The following is a 17,906-nucleotide window of genomic DNA, read 5'->3' as shown; positions in this document are numbered from 1 at the left end:
TCACATGTCACGTGTTTTCATGTTCACAAGACTTTTTGAAGGAATGTTTGTTCAACATAAATCATTGCACTATTAGCAGACTCTTACAACAATTCTGACATCACACGAGGAGACGAACTAGCTGCCACTCAGAGTAAGTGTCAAAAGTACGTTAACCTATTCTTTCATGACCTTGGCATCATTATTAACTAACTAAGCATTAGCCACAGAGACATCACGATTTCAATCATACTAAAGTAAGATGTCGACCATTACAGCATTTAAGTTCCTGGAAAAATACACACACACACAGCTTGCTACCGTCGGTAATTAGACACTAGTATACAGTCAATACATACAGCTACGGTCAATACCCACAACACTGTGTGCACTGATGGACATCTCAGGTCTAGATAAAAGATAACAAGGTATCACGTTTCATTAATGTCTGCATTTTGTAGCGACATGAAGAAAACGTCACTTGCAAGCAACGGAAAGTTAACTTTTCAGAGGGCGGTACGCGGTTTGGAGCGAGTCTTCAATGCCTTTAAAGAAGGCACAGCAACTCAGCAAGCATCATTAACCGATGACGCACATGGTTTTGTCATGTAAGCATACGGAATTAAGCACGTATATTGCCAGAATTATTCATTACTTTATAATATTCCCCTCCAAATATTAAATATCCAGGCTGAGCTAAACTTAAAACAAACCATAGTAACACCAAGTAAACAATAAGAAAGCAAATAAGCCAATTAGGGGCATTCTCAAACAAACATATGCCAAGGGGCATTCTCAAACACACAAAATAAGCCAAGGGGCATTCTCAAACAAACAAATAAGCCAAGGGACATTCTCACGATGACGCCACACAAAATTGCTCCTGGACTTGGCTTGAAACTGTAGAAAAATCTTGCACACAAGTTTATACTTTTTGATGTTTCCTTTCTCTGTGAACGGAAGGGGGAGCTTATCGTTATAAGCTTTTACATCACATAATACATAGATACCGATTTGTGTTTCCTTCTTGATAAGGTGGACCGTTTCAACAAATTAGTATTGTTAATGTTAGTATTGTTGTGCTTCCGAGTGCATGCATTCGAGGGCGCAAGTCCATTTTTCTTAAGTTAATGTTAAGTAAACTTCACTGGCAAGCTCGAAGGGGCTGGAGCCAGTCTGAGATGCCTACGACTTGTTTTTACGTCTCGTCTCTCAGAGAAATGACAATTGACTCAAGTTGCCTTTGGTAAAAGTGGATTACAGTTCCTATTGCTAGAGCAAGGGCTACCAGGAAGACAAAGAATCGTAATCTTAAATATTCATAAGATTCATTGATCTTAAATGATCATTTAAGCTATAGCACAACATAGTCACTTTTGACTCTATTATTGACATATAAGTTATACGTATTCCATTTTTATATAACTTTATAATTTATTTATCCTCGTTGAAAACATTTAGATCATTTTTACATACCGTCATTGACTACTACCTCGTACAAGGATCTATGGTGCTTTTATTGACTATTAAAAAGCATTTGATACAATAAATAGATCTTTCTTGTGGTCTAAATTAACTGCTAGTAATATAAACGGTAAAGTATTGAATGTAATTCATGCTATGTATGAGAATGCCAGAGAGAATGAAGAGGTCGCGGATTAGGGGATCAAGAAGGAGGTGTATTTTAAGGATGTTTTGTTTGAAATAATTAATTGTTCAAAACTGTGGTAAAGAGTTTGCTGCTTCAAATAGCTTTCTAGTGGCGATATAGCTAGGGATATTGAGGCAAATTCCAAGAGCTTAAATATTAATAATGTTTAATTGCAAATTTGGGATTTATTACAGCTATGGGGTTAAACGATCGACAAGCCTTCGTGGTATCAACAGAAAACAGCAAAGTATGTTACAATCTTTACTGAGTTTATAAATTGACTCCTGCTATTGACGTATATACTAACCGCCAGAAAGCCCACTTCCAAGAGTCATTTACAACCAAGGTCATAAAGCAAGAATGGCTATTTTTGATAGACCCAAAATTCTAATAACCGATTAACAAAATAGCAAATAAGGTAAAGGTGAGACTAGGGTTTGTGTCTGCTTTACAATTTATGGGCGTTTTCATTATTTGAAATGAAACTTTACTCAAACTAATAACTGTACGAACTTGACGTTGTTCCGGTATCGAAAATTTATTTGAATAACAAGAAATGAGGTACTTTAAACGTAACCAGGGTAACCAGGGTAGTCAAGTCTTTATGCTGAGTAGACCGAAAAAGCTCCATGAGTAGACGAACCTTATAATTGGTATCGGAATATACGTGACCTTAAACAGGTGCAATATAGGCAAACATTCCCAGCTTCATTTTGACAATATCATCCGAGGTACAGCCATATGCATGAAGCTATGTGTCATTCACTAGCATGTTTATAGATACTTTTATAGCAACGAAGATCTAATAAAAACACTGGCATTTACATAAGTTAGCGGTATATCAGATGTACACAATGAAAGGCCATGTATATGAATATACGATCGTTCTGTATTTTGCATGATGGGCTTACATTACTTGCAGAATAACTTTCTAACCAGGGACGTAGCCAGGGGAAGCAAGGGGAGCGACTGCTCCCCCTATCAGTGTCGAAAAAATGTTAAAACTGTCGCATCTAAGGACCTTCAATTGTTCAAAAATTTCTCCCCCTCCCCTTAAACCCATGCCCCATATCAATCGCAAAATGTGCTCCCTCTCCCCTTGAAAATTCCTGACTACGGCGCTGTTTCTACCTATGGGAGAGTGAAGCTTGCAAAGACTGGGGGCCCGGTGACAAAAATGTCCCGTGTCCTGTGCCTTTTCAGTTTTATGAAGAAAGTAGCAGCGACACAAGTGTTGAACAATGTTCATTTGTGCTTCATAGATGAACACTTCAGACAGAAATACACAAACAAATACTAGTAACTTACAATTCCTACAGAAGCAAAGATGACAAATATTGGTTTGAGCTAAAGTAAACTTTGATTGTAGAAATTTACCCCTACATATATAAATATACAAAGTACTTCGTTCAATATGCAGCTTGCATTTTGTAGAGCTCATATGGCATTTGAGCTTCATGTGATGTCCATGTGATATTGTATATTATTCCCAATATTACAATATCAAACTAATTGAAAAAAAAATATGAAAAGAAGAGCAGTTAGGGAAGAAGGGTTAACATTTTGAATTACTCTATGGATAATTGGATTTATTCCACAGTTAGTTAGCATATTCAAATTCTTTCTGAAATTTTAATTGAAGAATTGGTATATTTTCCAACTTTTTTTCCAGCCATCAGTATTGGATATGTACTGCTACTCCAATATTATATGCATATACATTTATACGTGACCTAGATTTTCCAGTTCCCTTGCATTCTAGTTATAGAATTTATTATTATATTGTGACGGAATATGAATCGACAAAGGACATCAGTTTATTAGCGACATTGGAATTAAATGGTGATATCAATGCTTGCAGAACCTTTCGGAAATGGCTGTAGTACAGGCAACTCAAACTTGATGGACATGATTGAGATCTATCAGAAGAAACGGAAAGAGATGGACCAATATAACACAGCTATGAAACTTTTAACAGGAACTTTTGAAGAGATATATAGGTTTTAGTTTATTTTCAGCAAATAATAACTTTTGTTTACATTTTCAATCTTCCGAGATGTGGTATCTACCTATCACACGAGGGTTCCATAGAATGCTTGTGCTACTTATGTTGCTGGACTCAACAGTAAAGATAAGACAGGAACAGTTATACATCACGTCTCTTCCACATGTCTTCTCTCTACATCTCGGCCATATATACACCTATATGTGTTACGAAAGATGCATTTTCGGGTAAGGAAAAGAGAAAGATTAATTAAATGCATAATATCTTAATTCATTTTGCTTCCAAATCAATGTGTATTTATACTTATTGTCATTACTTATTCATGACTGTTATTTAACCAACCTGCAGTTGTATATCCAACAAATCTTGAGAGATAAAGTATAAACCTACTGTCATCATCTTTGACTTCGTCTGGTGAATCAAATGGTTGTACATAGTTAATGTGCTGCAGTGAAGTCAGCAATTAGTGGCAGATTGTGTCTGTATGCCTAGCGTTACAAACATCAATGCATTGCGTATTGTAGTAGCAGAAAAGAATGCAGCATGTTGAGGAAAAGTAACTTGGAAGAACACTTAAGAGAGTAAATTTAGCAGCAGTATATGCTAGACATTAAACTTGATAACAAAGAGAGACCATTCGAAGTATTTTTTTTTTTGAAAAGTCGCCCAGGAAAGAACCTGGGCACGAAACCAAACTACCAAACGAATACTAGACATTAAAATTGGCTTTCGAGAAAAAAAACTTTCAGATAAAAAAAAAACTTTCAGATAGTCGAAAGTTCGTCGTCATTTGTATTCAGTAACTGGCAATGTCACAAACACTTAACTATTATTCAGAAACAACTGTGGCATTATGCCAGTGTATTTTATCATTATTACTTTGCAAAATACAAGTTACCTGCTAAGATGGGCCTACGTGCAAGTCAAAGGTAAGAAACCTGCCAGTATTTAGACGTGGTTACTCAACATATGTGTATACTGTTGAGAACAGAGATCTTCTTATGTGACCCCTGAGAGGTAATATAAATCTATCTATAAGTATCTAAATATATATATATTTATATAGAAAGAAACACGCCTAGCAGCTGAAATGTTAAAGACCCTGTAGAGGGATTCACATATTATGGTATACATATCTAACTAATAACTATTGAAGATTGACGAGTCGACATACGTCAATATGACGTCTTGATTTGGAAAGGTATCGACTAGTCGATGTCCCGTTGTGTCGAGGTAGACCAGACCTTGATATCCGGTCGATATGCCCTTCTCCAAGTTGTCATCTTACACCCAATCTGGATTCCAGGACAACGGGACACTCCCTGTGAGTTGCGAGTATGATTATACAGTATAACCATGAAGCAAGAGGGTTGCGAGTATGATTATATAGAACTAACATGCATTTAGACTTAAAGGGTTGCGAGTATGATTATATAGAGTTATCATGCATTTAGAGGGTTGCGAGTATGATTATATAGAGTTATCATGCATTTAGAGGGTTGCGAGTATGATTATATAGAACTATCATGCATTTAGAGGGTTGCGAGTATGATTATGGAGAACCATCATGCATTTAGAGGGTTGCGAGTATGATTATATAGAGTTATCATGCATTTAGAGGGTTGCGAGTATGATTATGGAGAACCATCATGCATTTAGAGGGTTGCGAGTATGATTATATAGAGTTATCATGCATTTAGAGGGTTGCGAGTATGATTATGGAGAACCATCATGCATTTAGAGGGTTGCGAGTATGATTATATAGAGTTATCATGCATTTAGAGGGTTGCGAGTATGATTATGGAGAACCATCATGCATTTAGAGGGTTGCGAGTATGATTATATAGAGTTATCATGCATTTAGAGGGTTGCGAGTATGATTATGGAGAACCATCATGCATTTAGAGGGTTGCGAGTATGATCATACAAAACTATCATGCATTTAGAGGGTTGCGAGTATGATTATATAGAGTTATCATGCATTTAGAGGGTTGCGAGTATGATTATATAGAACTATCATGCATTTAGAGGGTTGCGAGTATGATTATGGAGAACCATCATGCATTTAGAGGGTTGCGAGTATGATCATACAAAACTATCATGCATTTAGAGGGTTGCGAGTATGATTATACAGAACTATCATGCATTTAGAGGGTTGCGAGTATGATTATATAGAGTTATCATGCATTTAGAGGGTTGCGAGTATGATTATGGAGAACCATCATGCATTTAGAGGGTTGCGAGTATGATCATACAAAACTATCATGCATTTAGAGGGTTGCGAGTATGATTATATAGAACTATCATGCATTTAGAGGGTTGCGAGTATGATTATGGAGAACCATCATGCATTTAGAGGGTTGCGAGTATGATTATACAGAACTATCATGCATTTAGAGGGTTGCGAGTATGATTATATAGAACTATCATGCATTTAGAGGGTTGCGAGTATGATTATGGAGAACCATCATGCATTTAGAGGGTTGCGAGTATGATTATGGAGAACCATCATGCATTTATAGGGTTGCGAGTATGATTATATAGAGTTATCATGCATTTAGAGGGTTGCGAGTATGATTATGGAGAACCATCATGCATTTAGAGGGTTGCGAGTATGATTATATAGAGTTATCATGCATTTAGAGGGTTGCGAGTATGATTATGGAGAACCATCATGCATTTAGAGGGTTGCGAGTATGATTATGGAGAACCATCATGCATTTAGAGGGTTGCGAGTATGATTATGGAGAACCATCATGCATTTAGAGGGTTGCGAGTATGATTATATAGAGTTATCATGCATTTAGAGGGTTGCGAGTATGATTATGGAGAACCATCATGCATTTAGAGAGTTGCGAGTATGATTATATAGAGTTATCATGCATTTAGAGGGTTGCGAGTATGATTATGGAGAACCATCATGCATTTAGAGGGTTGCGAGTATGATTATGGAGAACCATCATGCATTTATAGGGTTGCGAGTATGATCATACAAAACTATCATGCATTTAGAGGGTTGCGAGTATGATTATATAGAGTTATCATGCATTTAGAGGGTTGCGAGTATGATTATATAGAACTATCATGCATTTAGAGGGTTGTGATTATGATTATGGAGAACCATCATGCATTTAGAGGGTTGCGAGTATGATCATACAAAACTATCATGCATTTGGAGGGTTGCGAGTATGATTATATAGAGTTATCATGCATTTAGAGGGTTCCGAGTATGATTATATAGAACTATCATGCATTTAGAGGGTTGCGATTGTGATTATATAGAACTATCATGCATTTAGAGGGTTGCGATTATGATTATACAGAACCATCATGCATTTAGAGGGTTGCGAGTATGATTATATAGAACTATCATGCATTTAGAGGGTTGCGAGTATGATTATATAGAGTTATCATGCATTTAGAGGGTTGCGAGTATGATTATGGAGAACCATCATGCATTTATAGGGTTGCGAGTATCATCATACAAAACTATCATGCATTTAGAGGGTTGCGAGTATGATTATATAGAGTTATCATGCATTTAGAGGGTTGCGAGTATGATTATGGAGAACCATCATGCATTTATAGGGTTGCGAGTATGATCATACAAATCTATCATACATTTAGAGGGTTGCGAGTATGATTATATAGAACTATCATGCATTTAGAGGGTTGCGAGTATGATTATGGAGAACCATCATGCATTTAGAGGGTTGCGAGTATGATTATATAGAACTATCATGCATTTAGAGGGTTGCGATTGTGATTATACAGAACTATCATTGGTAACTTGTCACACCTACACACCAAAGTGTGCACAATTCAATCAATCTCTCCTGGGGCACCACAGTGCACCACAACCACGTGTCCCCGGGGGACTTCCCATAGGGTGCAGCCACAAACGGTCCTCGGCCTAGTTTGACCATTGTTAATACGTATTTGTATTATGTACTATACGTGAAGAAAGCCTCATATTTAAAACGACACTCCCTCCCATCACTCTCCACTTCACCCTGACTCCTCTCTTCCCGTTCTTCATCCCTTGTCCTCACCCTGGCACACCCTTTCGCACACCTCGGCACACCCTTGGCACACCCTTTCGCCCTGGACCACTCTTTCGCCCTCGCTTCTCCTTTCACCTAAACCTCACCCTCACCCTCGTTCCATTAATGTTCCATTATTTATACTTTCTGTTCTTCAGGGAATTGCGACCAAGACTTGACAGGAGAACAAAGGCACTAATTCTTCAAAGCACACCACGTCCTGCACCCAACCGTCGCAAATCGTCTTTCTGATGGCTAAGGCAGCCAGGCTCATCAGTATTGCAATAAACTCAAATCCTGAAATAACTAGACAATATTTCAGTTCTTTTTCTTATTTCATTTCCTCGGTTTAAGCTGTTGAGGTCAAATGTTGGTTATGGAACTTTTTCAGTTTTCACTTCACATCTCGCATTTATGTTTAGATACAGAGGTAAACAATATCATGCTGTCGAATGGAAGGTCACTGGCTTCGACGCATGCGCAATTCATCATCAAATTGAAAGGCATAACAACAAGAGTAAGACGAAATTGGTACGACTGTCTGTTTCTTTCAGATATGTGTTACAAGCCCCCTATGAATAAACATGAGACAGAGTCTAGGCACTACCAGTACCACATTAAAGCACTTGTAGGAAAGACATGGTAGTTAAGCTGTTGGGTAATTTAACGCTTTTCGCCAAACTTTCCTGACGTAAGAAAAAATACTAATAGAAGAAGTGTTTCTCTTCTGCATTCAAAAAAACAAATTCGGTCGTATCGAACGCACGTCGGTTTACTTGATCAAGAACAGAAAAAAGAGATAGCTTATAAGGTTTGCATTGGCTCAAGTTATCATCGGATATATATTATTATTTTATCAAGAACAGAAAAAGAAAAAGCTTTAGGTGCATTGCCTCAAGTTATCTACAGATCTGATATTATTCGTCTAAATACCGGCAAGTTTGCTGCATCTATTTAAATCATTTCTGGGATTTAAATCACAATTTTTTCGACTATCAAACTGTGCGGATTGGAACAAACTAACGGCGTTAAAGGTATACGACAGGCATTTACTGGATACCAATAGAAGACAATGGAGGTAGAAATTGAGGCCCCTCTTGCTCCCGACGGTGGCTGGGGTTGGACAGCTCTAACAGCATCTTTCATAGCAGGAACGATCTTAACAGGTTTGCTTTAATTTATTTTTGATCGTCCTGTGATATAAGTTACGTTTCATTAAGATGATTTCCATAACTTTGTGGATGAATGTGGAAAATTTGAGGAAAATACCGGTAACTAATTAGCTTATCAGGTTTTAGCAAATGTAGTGCTTGAAAATGTGTTGAGTTTTGATCATACTTATATCGTGTATACATTGTTACGTTAGCTTGCCCTGAAAAATATGTCAGTGGAGATTTGATGGTTAATAAGTTTCTCCAATTATTCTAAGATTTTCCTTATCGAGGTGTCCATGGAAACCGCTGTATATATACTGTGATATAGTGTATTTAAAAAAAAATGCATTTTTTCTGTATTGTTTAACTCCTTCCGTATTATGTCCAAAATTAAAACAATAGAAATACGTACACCGGAAGAAAGACACCCTGCCCCAAATTCTCTCCATCTCCGACAGACACTCAATGAAGAAAGCGTCTTCTTTGAACATTAAAGTACGTTTTCAGACTTTTCAGCCCCACTTCCTTCATCATCGAAATATAATAAGATCTTATCTAGTGGTGTGCATTACACTAAAGTATATCGTTAATTTCTAAAACTGTCCAAAGTGTTTTCTTGACCGCCAACCTTAATAAATTATGTACATGCCATGAGACTTGGAAGAATAGATACCGGGTATCCTTAAAAAAAATACAGTTACTAAAGTTATCGTGAATATACAAAGTGTTTTGTCTTTTGTAAACAAACATTGGATGATACAAGCATAATTGGGAACAATACTATTTCACCCCAATTGTTTGTATCTATTATTATGATACCCCCATACCATACCCCACCCTCGCCTTCCCACTAATCTGCCCCCCCCCCCCCCGCTTACCCCTGTCCGCCCTCCTCGGCAAGACTACTTCCATTCAACTCTTGGAGTTCATTTTGAATATACTTGAAAAATACAAAGGAAATATTTTCCTTTGACTGAAACATTCTGTACTGAATATTTCCTAGTTTGCGGACAATAAACTCATTGTTAAACGAAAACCTTTTTGGAAATAAAGTACGAATCTCCAAGGAAGTTGGTGCTCCAGAAATGATGAACTCTCACTGTATGGGGTATAACAGCGGCCTCTATATGTGTGTGCCAAATAAACCTTCAGCAGCTTTGCCAAAAGGTCATGCTTTGCGTCATTTTCTTTCTATTAGATATATAGTATAATGGTTAGCTAAAATTATGTTGTTTTTACTGTACAGAGAAACTTGTCGATGTCCTGTAATTAAAAACAAAGGTGAAAGTGTCGGTCTCCCAATTGCTTATTAATTTATCGAATAATTATTTCGGTGTTTTTGAAATAATTCGAAATATTTTTGAAGTGAGTGACCCAATTATGTGTGAATTACTTTATAGGGTTCGAACGAATTATATGACCACAAGATGGGCGAAAATATGGGAGTTATTTATATAAACAAAATTCATATATAATAAAATAATATTGAATCTGATATATATATATATATATATATATATATATATATATATATAATCACGTTATTGAGCTAGTAATAAACATTTCGTTACCCACATTTTGTTTGTATATATTTAATTATATTAGTTTTAGTCACATGTCAACATGAAATTGCAAATTTAACAAAAACTTCAAATAAACCACTAACTCGAAAAAACATCGAATAGTAGTGTGTCCAAATTGAGCTGAAAGGTGTCTTAAGGATGGCAAAATCTAGTTCGCTCTGTGAGTGAATTGATGGGCAGTCGCAAGAAGGTCACTTGTGCAAAATGCATTACGAAAATTAAGTCAGAAAATTACGAAAGAAATACAACATCATGCCAAAGAGACATAGCCACAATCCCTCTTATTGATTCAGAAGTGTGGCTATGACGTCATGTTTATGTCAACCACATTTTATTATGATGGACATAAGTATGGATATATGTTTTTATCGGGAAAATCTTTATTTCGATGAACAAAAAAAAACGCATTTCGTTCCCATAATTTTAGGGTATTCTTTAGAGACAAGTACATCTTCTTTTGATATTTGCGAGGGAAGATATAGATTACTAGATTGTCTTATGAATATTCATGCCATAACGTTTGAATCTCAGTTTTCTTATTACGATACAGGTTATGTCAAGGGCATCGGAGTGCTGTTAGTGGAATGGCAGCTTTACTTTGATATCGGTGCCAAAGAGGTCGCCTGGATTGGAATGACAATTGGCTGCATTTATAAAACGGCTGGTAAGAGACAATCACAATATGTGACATAGGGGTGGGTTGGAGGGGCAGGGAATGATATGTGACTTATGTAAGCTTCGTCATTTTACTAAGGACAGATATCGTTGACGAGGTATATAATACAAGTGGGCAGGCCACATGTACAAGTTCAACGTGTAAAGTACAGTTCTGTCAAAAACGAGGCAATGTGAAGATCTAACCCTTAGTTTGCTTACATATTTTAAAGTCGCATCATGTGGATATTTTGATGGTAATAAGTTTTCTGTATCAATAAACATCTATCCAACGATATTTTACAAGGAGAATTTTTACTTCCTAGGTGTGATGGCCAGCTCACTCAGTGTCCGATTTGGATCTAGAGTTGTGGTAATCGCAGGGGGTATAATAATGTCCGTTTCACTTCTGGTTGCGTCATTTACCTCAGACATATGGCATCTCAACGTCACGAACGTATTTTCGGGTAAGACACGTTTAAGTCTTAGAGTGAATACGTTAATTCTCCATAGAACTCCATACACTGATCTGTGTTTAATGCTATCGTTATGATCTCTTGTAAATGAGGGCGTACTTTTCTTGTATTTCTGGTCTGTGATTACTTCTCGAGTGTGTTCGTTTGACCTTTGCAACGTCTCTTCAGATATAGTCTTCACTCGAAATGTCCATTAATTGCAGTTTATTGCTTTGCAAAAGTGCTTAAAATTTCCGGAATATTAAGACCAAAACCAGACAAGACGTTTTCGCTTTACATGCTAATGAATACTCGTGTCTGGCTGAATAAAATGTTAAGAACAGAATGGAGCAGACATTTAATTTCAGTATCTTCATTTGGTAAAGAAAATATCGAGGAGGATGTGTTTTATTTGAACAAATTCCAAAGTTATCTGGAATATTACTCGATAAAGGTCAAAGGAAAATTACTGACACAACGCCAAATATGGGATATATATATACATATATATATATATATATATATATATATATATATGAAAAAGAAGCTTTTCTAAGATAAAGTTGCTTCATTTATTGTTCTTATTAATATTTATACTCCTCCATTTGAACACGCCATTATACGCAAAATATCTGATTAGACACACATTTCAGGAATGGAATATATACTAGCTGTGTGGGCTAATCTATTGGGCACAGCACAACACTTTATATAATCTGTTTTTACTAAAATGTCAATTATATTGTTTTAAAAGTATACTATTTTATCACTCCTATGTGATAAATGAAAGTTTACTTTTGCTAGTTAAATGAGAATTAGTTATAGCGGAAGTGTATTTAACAACGAGGCTGTTTGGTCATAAATCTTTTAGTCTCTATGGATATTTACATGCCTAGTAACGGTTTCACGAGACCTCTCATGCCACGGATTCAATGAGAACACACATTATTTTGATACGCACGAATTTTCTTCTGTCTTTAAATTAACTTAACCCAAATTTACAAAAAAAAAATTATTAGCATGCAAATAATTGATTGACTAATCTGTAATATTTTTCTTAAATTCACAAAGTATGTAGGCCTATACGCAAAGTAATTTCACATTCCAACATATAGCAATACGAAACAACAGATAAAGTTGCTAGAGGAAGGAATTTAGAGATATTCAATGTGTATACCGTACCTTTAATAACAAATAGGTCTACTAAACGGTTTGCTCCTCTCCACGTCCTCTCTTCAGGCGCGGCGGAACGGCAAAATTATTGGGGGGCTAATGTGTGGAGACTATCTAAGCGGAGCGCCACCATCGGTTGGCGCGAAGCGTACAAGAAAATTTTGGGTTTTTTCAAACCCCCAGATGGCCGGAAACGGCACTTTCCGAGTGTTTTATGCTGCGAATACCTAGCCCTAAAATATGGGTCTCAAGCCTGCAATTTCTCAGATTGCACGTAAAAGTCTGTAAAAACATTGTAATTTGTATATTCGATGGTTTATTAAGAGAGTAGCTATTACTCGTAGTGTACTCGCAAAGATGTTTTTGAGTGTAGTAAGGGCAGTGGCGGAGCTAGAGTCGGGTCAGGGAGGGCAAGAATGGTCTGTAGGGGCGCTTTCGACACTATCTAAGCGGAGCGCCACCACAGGTTGGCGCGGAGCGTACAGAAAATTTTTGAGTAAAGATATTCCCTAGATTGCAGGAAATGACCCTTTCCGGGGCCTTGCTAATTTGCAGATAAACGGAGAATAAATAGGTGTCGTCGCCATTTTGTCGGAAAATTACACCAACAGAATATGACAAATGTCAATAGGTATATGAGAGCGCAATTAAATAGTCAAAAATCGCGAATAAGTAAAAAGTAGTGAAAAGCTGAAAAGGGCGCCAGCAGTCCATTTGAGTCCGTCAGGGGGGGGGGCATCCGCCCCCTAACTGTTTATATGGACGCTCCGCCACTAAGTAAGGGGATGTTGGAGAACTGGCTGAAATGAGGCAAGTCATTGGCCTAAGACGAAGTTGTGTTACGCTTACCGGTACTCACACTCACTGCTTCCACTTTTCAAGGGGCGTGAAGACGCGGTTGGGGTGACAATGTGGTCTATAGCCAGGGGACGGGCCGAGGGTCCCCCAGCAATTACTAAAATTATTACACCTATAGAGTATACGTGTGCATCGGACAGATCGACAAGTATGCATTGAAAAATGGGCAGATGCACGTTTCGGAGCCTTGGTAAATATTGGGGGGGCTTATCTTGCATTTGCCCCCTCAACTTTTTTATTGGGGGGGCTGAGCCTCCCCAAGCCCCCCGGTTCCGCCGCCACTGCCTCTTTTCCCCTTACTCGTGCCCCTCCCTGCCTCGTCGATTACTCGTCTTCCGTCCTCCTCTAACCCCTTCCCTCCTCCTCTTCCTCCCTTCCCCTCTATTCCCAGCCGTTATAGACTAGAACTGACTCAATAACCATAATTGGTAAATCTGTACATTGGGGTGAAAGAACACACACTCCCAATCAACCATTCCACCGGCTTGTTACTTGGCATGGGCCTATAGTTCTCTGCACCTACCATTGCTGTTACTTAAAGAATCTGCACCGACTTGTTACTTGGCATGGGCCTATAGTTCTCTGCACCTACCATTGCTGTTACTTAAAGAATCGGGTTATGACCTCAACTTTCTTCTTTCCTTTTTTCTTTATATTTCTTTTTATTTGTGTCTTGTATTTTTTGTATTTATTGCTTGTATTTTTTTTAACTCTCAGGGAGCGATACTCCAGCAAGCTTACACGGAATATTTTAGATCAATTTTCTTGACCAATTTCTTTATAAATGTTTGTCTTTCCTGACAGGTATTGGTATATCTTTCGGTTACACACCTTCACTCACCGTTATCGGATACTATTTCCACAAACGACTCGGATTCGCCAATGGAGTTGCTTTCTCCGGGTCGGGGCTTGGTTTGATTGTCATGCCCCCTCTAATGCAGCTTCTACTTAATAAATATGATTGGCGAAGCACCATGCAAATAGTTGGAGGACTATCTCTGTTAGTTTGTCTGTGTGGTTTGCTCATGAGACCGACGGAAAGAGAAAAATTCTGGATGGTAAAACAGACACGAGAACGCAAGAGAAGCATGATTGCGATGAGTTTGAGCGAACAACATAAGCAGACACCAAACTTCTCCCCAATTTCAACAACAAATACAACCCCTTCTGATAAAACAAAGTCGAGTCGTATCACAAACTGTCTGTTCTCTGTGATTAAAACTGGTGGATTTCATCTTATTTGTGAAAACACTTCTTTAAACTATTTATGTTTTGCTTTCATGTGGGCTGCATTCGGTTCATATTCAACCACTGTATTTTTTAACGCCAAAGCCGTTTTCGACGTTGGTATTTCACCACTGAAAGCTTCGTACCTGGTGTCGGCTATCGGCGTCGGTGACCTAATGAGTCGCATGACACACGGGATCTTCTTGGACCGAAAGTGGATCAGTCCTACTACAATGTATATTCTATTTAATTTCGTCGCAGCTGCTACTAATCTCGTTAATCCGTTCGCGAACAGTTTTGTGACGCTTCTTGCGTGTGCGTTAGTGTTTGGAGCGTCCAATGGACCTATTACGTCACTTCAGCTGATGGTCATTAGGGGTGTTTTGCCGCCCGGTGATGTGTCAGTGGGTTTTGGGGTCTTACTTTTCTTCAATGGATTCTCTCTGGTAGCAGGAGTATTCATTATGGGTAAGTTTAGGCTGTTTTGTTAACTTGAACTTTGCCTTAAAAAACTGCATTGTTTTCCTCATTTACGGCCATTGAACCCTTTTTCTCCCCATGCACCACAACCCACCCAAGAAAGAAAAGAATACACTGCCATTATTCCTTATTACATTTTTTCTAATAGAACCAAATAACTTCATCATCAACGCAACATACATTGTGTTATGTATTGAACGTTGATCATATTAACAAATCCCATTTACGTTCTTGTCAAATTCCCAAATTTCAGAGCTAAAAACTCGTTTCTTTCAAAAGTGTTCTTCATTTGCAATTCAATTGTTCTTTTTAATTGGTGAGAAACGTGACACTTCGTGTACGTTTTGTGAAGTTTAAACTAATTAATCAAGAGAAGACAATTCAAGACAAAATGAACAAAGTCAAAGCAAGACAAGGCAAGAAAACTAAAGACAAGTCAGGACAAATCAAATCAAGACAAGACAAGACAAGACAAATAAAGATAAGACAAGACAAATCAAATCAAGACAAGATAAGAAAAATCATGACAGCCTATGAAAAGACAAATCAAGACAAGACAAGACCAATCAAGACAAGACAAATCAAAACAAGACAAGATAAGACAAATCAAGACAAGACAAATACAAAGAAATAATATAACAACACAACACAAAACCGACATTGAAACATAGTCATCTTCGCTGCCTTTCTTAGCCAAGTGCGACATGATAATTGGTGGGGCTATTCAGCTAACTGTGACCTTCTCTTGAAATAAACACTGAAGTCAGAAACGAGTAACAAAATTTGATGTATACTGCTTAATATTTTATCTAGTTGTATCGAAATTCATCTCTCCCTATTTATTCTTCTTTGATAGGTATTCTATTCGATGCTACGGGTAACTATGACCTCTCGTTTGCCGTGGCTGGAGGATCCTTCCTATTTAGTGGTAGTTTAATCCTCGTTCGCAAACTCTACAAGATGAAATTATTTAAGGCAGTCCAGAAAAATGGAGTGAGTGGCACCCAACAAGACGATGACGTTAAATCATCTGACGGCCTCCCTGATACTGCGGTTGAAAATAACAATATTTTTGTTGTTAGTGACTTTAAAAATTAAAAGTGTCAGTTTTTCCATAGGATGTACAGTGGCATTGTTCTGCCTTCATCATAACTCTGATGGTATTTTATCATTTTGAGACTCGACACTGAACAATTTTATAAAATTCCTAATTTCAATATAAAGTTTGACGGATAAAAACATGATATATAAAATACCAAATGATTGTTCCAAAACGTTTAATTAAATGTTTATGGTTGCTTGCCGTGCGATATTTAACGTTATCATTTTTTAAAACGGCACTATTCTGCCCCTTACATTTTGCATATCCCTTTCCTGTAACCCAACGCCCTGCCAATTTCCTCACATGTTTGGGCAAGAAGTTGTTAACGGCGAGTCAGTGGTACACAGAAGTTGTGTGGCTGTGTAAATACCTCACCCACAATTGTTAGTCACGAGCCTGGCTCAGTCGGGTTCTTCTTATACATTCAGTTGGGAAGAATTGGAAAAATACTACGGGTGACCGCTCCCCACTTTCCTAAGTTCACTCAAAGTTGTTATTAGCAAGACGTTGTGTTTACTTATAAAGACCTAATTTATAGTCTAAATTTATAGTCTCTCAAGAAGCATCATTTGACGTCTAATTTGTTTGTTCTGGACCCCAGGAAAGCAGCACACGTTTACTTATAAAATCATTGTTTTGCCTCTGGCCCTCCGACATAGGTTCAGCGCGCTACCCCGCCCCCCCCTACACACACACACACACACACACACACACACACCAGTAATCCTGTGTACGCCACTGGTTAGAGTAACTAATTTCCTTTCATAATCATATTCCGCCTCTTACCGGTAATCCAATTAGCCCCGATCGTATAATGCAAAAATTTGAAGAATAAAAATAACTGGGCTGGATACCACTGCTATGAAATGTGCGTTAGGTCCGGATATAGGCTACAGGTTGGTATTGAATTTGAAAGGTAACAGAAGATTTCCAGATTGAATATAGTGTCTTACAAAATATTTTTTCCACACGCATGTCTAGTTTATTCAAGGAAGAGGTAATTAGTAGTTTGCAAATAACCGCAACCGCAATGTAGCTCCTTTAATGGCGAGAACAACACTGAACAACACAGCCTATAAATGAAAATTAACCAATGTATGTGGAAATTGACAGTGCGCCCTCACATATCCGAATTAACGCAAATCACTTCCAAGAGTAATTGATGCCACTTAAAATTGTGCGGGTAATCAGCAAATAATTCATTAACCAGATTTGACGGTGCTCTTCTGTGACACGTGACCTTTGAATATTGGTAACCTATTATATACGATTTCTTGTAAAATGGAGGGTGCTTAGATACAAAATGGTGCTATATTTTTCAACTTTTAAAGCAATTTTTCGACCGTTTTAGGTTAATCGGCACACACATGTTACATACGGTACCTATGAACTGTATACTCTAGGATTCTTATAATATTCTGTCTGACAGTAGGGGAGGGGGTATTCTGGGGTAGATCCCACACCAACACACCACGAAGCATGCGTGGTGCGCCCCTGTCCCTATATTGCTGTCTCGCACCTTCGTGGGTGCGGGCAACCCAG

At 37.8% G+C, this 17,906-nt stretch overlaps 1 protein-coding gene across 2 annotated transcripts; it reads left to right on the top strand.

Annotated features, from left to right (window-relative positions):
• The first annotated feature begins 3,079 nt into the window (after nt 1-3,079).
• Nucleotides 3,080-17,746, top strand: LOC139975316 (monocarboxylate transporter 13-like). 2 transcript variants are annotated; one of them, XM_071983152.1, is made up of 6 exons: nt 3,080-3,862; nt 7,837-8,844; nt 10,966-11,079; nt 11,396-11,536; nt 14,360-15,250; nt 16,119-17,746. In XM_071983152.1, exons 2-6 carry the CDS (start codon nt 8,751-8,753, stop codon nt 16,358-16,360), a joined length of 1,482 nt encoding a protein of 493 aa, XP_071839253.1. In that variant the 5' UTR covers nt 3,080-3,862; nt 7,837-8,750; the 3' UTR covers nt 16,361-17,746. The 2 variants fall into 2 exon arrangements, with proteins under 2 accessions (XP_071839253.1, XP_071839254.1); XM_071983153.1 differs by lacking the exon at nt 3,080-3,862 and adding an exon at nt 4,829-4,959.
• The last annotated feature ends 160 nt before the right edge of the window (nt 17,747-17,906 follow it).

This window comes from Apostichopus japonicus, chromosome 10 (genome assembly GCF_037975245.1).
Source record: "Apostichopus japonicus isolate 1M-3 chromosome 10, ASM3797524v1, whole genome shotgun sequence".
NCBI classification, from domain to species: domain Eukaryota; kingdom Metazoa; phylum Echinodermata; class Holothuroidea; order Aspidochirotida; family Stichopodidae; genus Apostichopus; species Apostichopus japonicus.
Note: the sequence above shows the minus strand (reverse complement) of the source record. Positions and strands in the feature narration are given on the sequence as shown.